Here is an 8,743-nt window from a genome sequence, read left to right on the forward strand (position 1 = left end):
GCTTGTTTGTTGATGGACAACCCTTGAACATGACCGAGATTATGCGGTCCAGCTTGGATGTACAGTACATATTTGCAGGCAGCGCCTCCCCTATGGGATTACCAGCAGCCAGATTAACTGGAAGCTTCTTTAGAATACAACACACTGAACTAAAAGAAAAGATAGTCTGCAAAAGAAATGCTTGCATAGTTCTGTATACTGTATACTCACTGGCAGTTATCTTATGCTTGCGACCTCTCTCGTTTCTCTGTTTAACAAGAGATCTGCTTATTGAAAAGCCCGGAGATAATCTCTTTTCAGTGAAATTTACTTACTCATTGCATCAAACTACCTGTTATTTTCTAAGCTCAATTACATATGAAAAGTGCAAAAATAGTATTATAAGATAGTTTTTTTTTTTTTTTTTAAACATTCCTTCAAATTAATATTGCTAAATCAAAGAAACCTACAAACTACCACTCAGTGCATGCAGTTCTGCAACTAAATGCTTTAAAAACAAAAACTGAATTTCCCTCTGGATTGCCTCTAAGGCAAAGTTACGCACTAGATGCACTCAACTAAGAAAAAGTGGGAACAAGGCTTGTCTGAGTGACTGTGTTTTCTTCAGCAGGGTTATATCTACTGCAAGCGACAGTCCACTGAGTAATAAGAAGGAGCATACTACAAACCCACTGACCTGATAATGCTGTGTACATCCACACACTGACCCAGCTCCAACAACATCCAGCAATAAAAAGCATGTCAGTCTCTTCAGATTTGTACCAAAATTCAATACCAGGTATACAGCTTCTGAACGCTTTAAATACCAAGACGCAAGCACACAATAACTACCAGGACAAAAGCAATCATCTATGTGGCTGGCTCTATAACAAACTGTCTTCAAATGAGAAATTTGACAATATTTAAAGTCAATTTTTTCGGTGCTTGCCACACTCCAATTGTTCTCTACATTTGCTTATAGTGATGCGGTAACTGGAACTCCATTGGTTTCTGTGGTTTCATTTCTAGAAACCTCGTGCACAGAATTACTAGGATATTTTATTATTTGTTCTTTAGCCTGTACAATTACTTAGTGGACATAAGTACAAAAGAAATTTTTTTTCAGTATCTTTGTTGACCAGCTTCTTTGAATAAAAAAAAAATGGAACGTCAAGAGATTTATGCAAGTAAACTTAAAAAATGTTGAAGGATGAGCAAAGAAACAAAGACAATGTTATAAACTGTACCACAATACATCTAAAGCTTGTTACATACTCCACAAGAAGCGAGAACTTTTTTCTTTTTCTCGAGGCCTCGAGAAGAAAATGACAGCATTTTGTTCTTGCTGACGTGTTTGAAGACTGTTCTCGACACACCAGGCTGGTAGGGCCGGGCGATTAATCGATTTAATCGATTAATTTGAATTTGCTGTTTATGACAATTTGTTTTGATGAAAATTTATTGCCCCGCCAGCACCTTTTGGGCTTCCGTACCTTATAGTGACGTCAGCGCACTCCCGCTGGTTTCCCACAGAAACACAACAACATGGCAGCTAGAAACGTACAAGAAGTGCCCCCTCTGCGTTTCCATTACATTTTGTTGCAAAATAAAAACGATATTTGTACGTTTCGACAAACAACAGTTGTGATTTGCTGGTGTTTCCATTGAACAATGTTTAACACATTAGCATCACGTTTCATAATTGCGGTTAATTCAAAGTGGGCAGGTAGCATTATTTTATGCTTTTCTACTTGCTGCAGAGAATTTGCTTCGGATTTTTTAAAGTGGAACTATTATGTGCATTTCAGGCTAATTTATTTTTATTTCTGAGACCAGAAGGACTGGGATTGATCGAGTTATTGTCCCAAATCGCTTTATGTACTTCTGACTGACCCTCTCCGTAGGCTGCCAGATCAGCCTGTGGGCAAAACTAGTGGATTGTGACTCTTCCGCATTAAGCCCCGCCTCCCGCCACTGCACTACATTGGGAGCATGCACCGCACCCGCTTTCGCCGTCATTGTAACATCTCATAAACAGAAGGATTAGGCTAATATGAACTCAATAAAAAAAACAAAATACAATGTCAAAACATAACATACAGCCCTACATGTTGGAACCTGAATCCGACCCTGAAAACGAAGTGGAAAACAGCAACCCACAGCAACGAATGCAGCAGGATGTCTCTCTTTGGTAAACTCACCAGCCATCGTTGGAAATAACTTTATCCCATGTTTTCCACCCTCCTGATGTATTTGTACATGCCCTTGTTAACCAGTAGAAGGTAAACAATCACCGAACCTTATCCCCCGGGACGTCACAAGGATTTCCAAGTAGAAAAAACTCTCTAAAACGACGCGTTTTTCGTCGCCATGGAAACCGAATGGAGAGAGTGCTGGAACTCAAACTCAAACTTAAACATGCGTTTAGGTGATAAAAAAACAGTGCCGTTCACATGTCTGATGACATCCACAGCGGTCTGAAGCCAGATGCAGCTGACAGGCTCGTCTTTTTGCCAAAAATGTGAAAATTAAACAAAAAACAGCAAGAATGTAATAATACATGTATGTTAGAAATACAGCTTTAATAACATTCAGGGATTTTTTAAAAATAGTATTTTGTATCAAAGAGGTCAATTTTCTCGAAACACGTTAAGTGTAAAGAAACATTCATTTTTAGTACCTCATTACCAATGTGGGGAATTGTTTTGGTGATTTAATGTCAAAATACTCTAAAAGGAATCACTATTTTTCTTCCAAGAGGAGGCATTTTTATTTATTTATTTATTAGGTTTTTATTTTAGAATAAAATTACACAAGTGAAGTGAGGCCTATTCTTAAATGTTTGATCAAAACTTAAAAACTATCTCACAGTGGAAACGCACTAAGTACAAACATGTTGTTACTTATAATGTTTACAGTGGCAGTGCCTGCCATCTTTTTTTACAATCTTGTTTAACAGCTTTTTTAGTTAAATTTAGGTAAACTTTTAGGCTGACTGCAATAAAAGCATTTTTGAAAAAGAATAATTTTTGACATTTGTCATTTTTTTTCTTTTTCTTTACAGTAAAGGGGAAAAAAATCTATTAAAATCAGAAATCGGATTTGGTTTAAAAAAATCGGAGATTTTATTTTTTGGCCATATCGCCCAGCCCTATGGGCTGGTAGAACTTTTTTCTTTGAGGTGGGTGTCGTTAACATGGAAAAGCATGAAGCGGACAATTGCCACATTTTTGCTGTTGCAGGTAAAACTGATTGTTCTGATAAAACTGCAGATAGAGGTGGTGAGAAAGTATGAACATTTTAACCATGTGGCTTCTCATGGGAAGAAGCACGTCTGCAGCAGTTAAGACGTAAGAACAAGAAATGAGTTCTTCTTCTTGCAGCCTCAAGACCAAGAACTTAGTTCTTGCTTCTGGTGGAGTATGTAACAAGCTTAATGCAATCATTAGAATGGTGACAAATTTGGGTGTCAGGATTAGGTATAAAAGGGGCATCCACCAAATATTTTTATGATATGCAGCTCATTCCTTTGTGTAAAAGTCTGTCTATTATCATCAGTTCAAATGAAAGATTTCTTTAAAACCCTCAAAATGTTTAGTTTTTTTCAACATTTAAAGTAATATAAAAGTTTTCTAAGATTCTGGGGAAATCTCAGTGAATAAAGGCCGAAGTCTGAAACCGCAAGTGCATAGCAGTTCTTATTAGAACTGCATGCAAAAGTGTAATGTCACAATGATCAATGTAAACACATTAACTTAGACATACTTCTGAAAACCCTTAACACTAACCACAGCCTGATGCAGAATCCAAAGTAATATTGGGAAACTGATCTAGAAAGAAGCCAGCTAATAATTTCATGTTGAAACAGGCCTCCTGGACATGATTTGGGGGGAAACAAGTTCTCTGGTTCTTTTTGCCAAAAAAAGCCAAGGCTATCTAAAGCACAGGAGATCAATTATTGTAACATACTACAACTAAAATATAAATCCATGACCATAAAACTAGACTATACATTATTTTCTATACAGAAAACCACATGAATCGTTATTATTATCCTGACCAAAACCTTTTTTTTCTACTCTGTTATATTGATTTATCTGGAAAACAGCTTGTAAAGGTGCAAAAACCTCACAGCCTTTGACACGTTTATAAAACTAAGGAGACTAGAGAAGCTAAAGACCACAAGTAAACAGAACAGGAAAAATGTTGATTCTTTTTGCAAGGTTATAGGCACATATGAAATGCAGATCGGCTCAATGTCAGAGAGGCAGAAACAACAAAGATTAATGTGTGACTTACCCTTCCAAAGTCCCGAACATCAAAGAGATCGAAGGCATCAAATAAGTCACTTTTCTTCATTTCAAAGATATCACAGCAGGAATTCAGGAACGTCCGAATGTTTTTTAAGCACAAGAACTGCAAAGGGAAAATTCGACAGTTATTAATTTCGCATTTGTTTACTACTTATATAATCAAATTAACTCCTTTATCTACATTTTTTTATATAACTATGTTATGGATAAACAGAAAAACATCAGTCTATTCACCAGAGATGAAATGTAAAATTATCATAATTACTCAAGTTCAGCACAAGCAAATGTGAGATTCTTCTGATTTTAATTCAACTTAAATACAATAAGAGTAGGATTTTGAATTGTGTATTCAGTACTTTTAACAGCTGCAATTTTAAAGTTCAATTCTGGAACAAATGAAAGACATTATTTCTGTTAATTGTCTGAACCTTTACAAACAAATCAACTAATTAAAAAATACAATCTTAAGAATAATCCAAAATAAAGATTATTATTGTTGCAGTTGAAAAACAAAACAGATTGAAATAACCTTTCTTGTCAAATCATAATAACCTACTTTTACTTAATGCATAAGTACAAATACTCCAATGCGTAATGTTGTATATCATCACATGCTTGGAAAGAACGTTTGTCTACATTGACATTTATATGATTTATACTTGCATTTAAAATGTTTATTTCTGTGCGGAACATTCCTGCTTTGCTGTAATTAAAACAAGTGGATAAAAAAAAAGATATCTAGCTCTGTATATAGATTTTGTCTATATTCAGATGTCAACTTTTCCTTGTTAACAAGGAAGCGGTAGTGTTTGTTAACAGTACCTGAAAGGGATGAACAATTGGAGGACGTGGTGATCTGAATTAAATCAGCCATGTGTTAAGAGAAGTTCATGTTTTCTAGTTCTTTGCTTTTATTGTTCAAAAAATACCTTAAGTCAGTCATTAATAATCATTCATTATCTATATCGCTTAGTCCAATTATTCATTATTCATTCCGAGGGAGAATTTAGAGTCATCAATTAAACGAACACACAAAGACACACCAACATTTTATTAATAACAAATTGTTCTAACTGTATTTATTTGGAGAACCATCGTCTACATCAGTATGTTTCCATGTGCATTGGTATCCTGGCTCGTGGTCTCCTAAAGGTTTAAATTATATTCCAGATGTGGCGTTTAAAGCAATTCCACACAAGTTTCGTACCTTAAAACTGTGCTACTGACTCATTTTGATGGCAAACTGATATTCACTGTGCACATTACTGAGGCCATTGTAGCCCTGCAGCATCCCAAGGTTGAGAAAACCGTACTTTACAATTTTGTGTTCCAGCCTGAAGCCCCATGTGACAACTGTATTTTGCTTATTTCCACCATACCACACACCAGTAACTGGTTATCAAAGCACTCTTTATTCTTTTTTGTTTGTTTGTTTGTTTTTGGGGGGGGGGGGGGATGCCATTCCTGATTAAGCAAAGAAACCCACAGGAACATTATTGGAGGGCACAAGGACAAGAGAGAAATTGACAACAGCTAGAAAAGTTAACCTAAAACGGACCTTCACTTTCAGACCTTTGGTTTGGTTTGTGTTCAAACATAACTTAACTCAAGCTGACCACATCGCTTGAGTAACTTTACATAGTTAAAACAACTGCGGGGTGAAACTGCCACAGAGACACAGTTTTGCTGGTAAAAATGACAAATGTAGCTCTATTATGCACATTTCATTCCAATTTATTTTAATATGCAAGTCCAGAGAGGCAAGAAATAATCAAGCATTTTTCACAAACCCCTTCATTCATTTTGTATTGATCCTCTCAGATTAGGCTCTGCCAGAAACAAGCGAACAGAGAAAGCTCCGCCCTATGTCCTGCCTGTGGTCTGCGTCTGATTGGTCAACTGCTAGGAGTAGTTATGCTGAGCAGTGAAGATGGGTGTGGCTTTTTTCTTGTGAACATACAAAACCCTAAAGAAGATGACCAATCACTGAGTCCCCCCAGCAGGACATCACTAAAATTTCAAAGTACAAAAAACTCTGTAAAACTAATTGTTTCCGTTGTCATGGAAACCGAACATAGAGAGTGCTGGAAAACTCAAACGTGCATTTCAGTGATTTAAAAAAACGGCACCAGTCATATGTCTGATTAGTATTTAACACTATTTCACTGTAGAAAGCTCAGAAAATCAGAAATAGCAGGCAGATATTTATCCACGGCAGATTGTTTTTTTTTTTCTTTTGTTTGTTTGTTTTTTTATCTCAAACTTTTTTCTTATTTTTGTGGACATGATGATTTTTTTTAACTGAACAGGCACCTAGATCACCTTTATTGTGAACCCCCCTGCTATTTGTGTGCTGATTGAGGATCGGAAAACACAGCGGAACCCAAGGATGGTGGACACTATCTGGTATATGCAGCATTCTCCCGAGAATAAAGCCCCCTAGTGGCAAAATAACAGACTATAGGGAGGTAGTCTCTAAAATAAACCTTAACATAAGCTATATTTACTGTTTTGTTGTCTTTTCCTTGTTTTGTTGTAAATGAACTATATTTCATGTGAGAATGAACACAGAGATGTAATGTAATGAAGGAGGGATAGGGCTGTATTTACATACATGTAATGTGTTAATGTGAGGGTCAGGTTGCGGGTTATACATAAACGGGTCGGGTCCAGATTTCAATAGGAGATATGAATGGGTCATGTTTGGTCATGTATGGCATCGGGTTGGATTCAGGTTGGTCAAATTGGACCTTTGCAGGTTGCTAATTTTACTATGGTGTGCAGAACATTCAATTTCTGAAACAATGCTATTGGTTTTGTTCTTCTTCCTCCAAATAATAATCTGCATCACTTTCTTCTTCCCATTCATGCTTTATTGCAGCTGGCAGACGTCACTTTCTGTTTGGTTGCTAGAAAGCTTGCAAGCAAACTGAGACCCCTGGCTTTCAATCAGACCATGGTTTGCTTCTTTGGTGTGTGACTGGTGTTCATATGGTGCCAAACAAATTGTACAATCTCTGGAAGCAGACCACTCTCTGTTTAAGGTGGAACAAACAGTCACAGACTGAACGTGTCCTAGCTTATGAAGAAACAGGGTACAAGACGGAACCAGAATTAGTATTATTAGCCATCATTAGGTGGCGTCATGAATCTGCCAGAGTTAAGTAATGAAAAAAAAGGTAATCCACATTCCTGTATAAATAATAATGTGATCAACCATAATTTTCTATTAATTAACTTAGTCTATTACTTTAATAAGTGCATCTTCAAAAAGTGAGGTACTTAAGGTATTTACTTGCCACACTGTCCTGGTGTTTATTAGTGTTGGAAACACATCCAGGCTTCCAAAGACTACAGTGAAAGGCCTAAACAAGTTTCTAAAAGCAGATTGTGTTCCACGTACCATATAAGCACATGCAGACACAGCCATAGACATGAATATTTTAAAACTGATTTTAAAAAAAGAAAAAAAAAAAATACAGGATATTGATGTGTAAACACATCAAGTTATTGCTATAAATATAGTGACATTGTCTCTGAAAATAGATGTAACGTTGTTTTTATACTTTAAGTAGCACAGACATATTCAGTCCTATCTAACTCTGCAGTAACAGTTGACAGATGTTTAAAAAAAGCTGAATAATTTAAACTGAAATAAGCAATTATAGTGATATTAAAAAATTTACAAAGATAATTTACAAAGCTTAATTTATCGTACTTTGTCCCACATAAACTGTACCAACAGTATGTAGCATAAATACAGTGGAAGTGAAGTAACCTTTATAAAAGTGAAGGCCTAAAGGCCGTTCAAGCCTAAAGTCATTGTTAAACTGTTCAGCAATCTGAGATGAACCCACCAATCTCTGTTCGTGTCACTTCCTGTTCGGCTGTATGTCCCAGATGGAAAATGAGGTATTCAGAGAGCACTCAAAAAGACAATAAGCATACGGTTTAAGTTTAGTATCACAGGTAAAGTTCTGAGTTATGCATGGGCTATTGGCTCCTTTTGTGCTGGGTAAAAACAAACACAGTAAGCAAGTGTAAACAATCATTCCATCGTAATTAGCCATTTCAAGCACGTATTAAGAAACGACTAATCCAAAAAGTGATTATGTGACAATCTGCAGTGAAAACAGACTCGTCATAGAAGATTTTTTAAACTAGATAGACTGCTTTTATCATTTCAGCTGATCATGGAGACGCCTGTAATCACCCCACCGCCCCCTGAGGCCCTACTTGTCTGCAGAGGAAGTGTGCGAACGTGATGGCTTTGCGTAACCAGCAGTTTCATACATCTGAAGGCAGTCGCATCTCTCAAGCTCTACATTCTAGTAGAACGAAAGAGATCATCAGTCAGTAGCACCTTACTTTATGAAAAACTGTTGTTTCTCTTACTCTCTGTATAGCAGAAAAGGTTGGAAGGTCTCCGTTAGGTCTGTTTTTGTTCCATT

The 8,743-nt window shown here is 36.5% G+C and overlaps 1 protein-coding gene across 1 annotated transcript in view; it reads right to left on the minus strand.

The window, feature by feature from the left end:
* Positions 1-8,743, minus strand: part of LOC306758862 (guanine nucleotide exchange factor VAV3-like) — a gene marked incomplete at both ends in the record, with an annotated part of 65,954 nt that overhangs the window by 55,087 nt on the left and 2,124 nt on the right. Inside the window, one exon of the mRNA XM_079244283.1 lies at positions 4,279-4,395. Within this exon, the coding sequence (XP_079100409.1) occupies positions 4,279-4,395 (117 nt within the window). The remainder of the gene's footprint in view (positions 1-4,278; positions 4,396-8,743) is intronic.

Source organism: Telmatherina bonti (assembly GCF_933228915.1).
Source record: "Telmatherina bonti genome assembly, chromosome: 7".
Lineage (NCBI taxonomy): Eukaryota > Metazoa > Chordata > Actinopteri > Atheriniformes > Telmatherinidae > Telmatherina > Telmatherina bonti.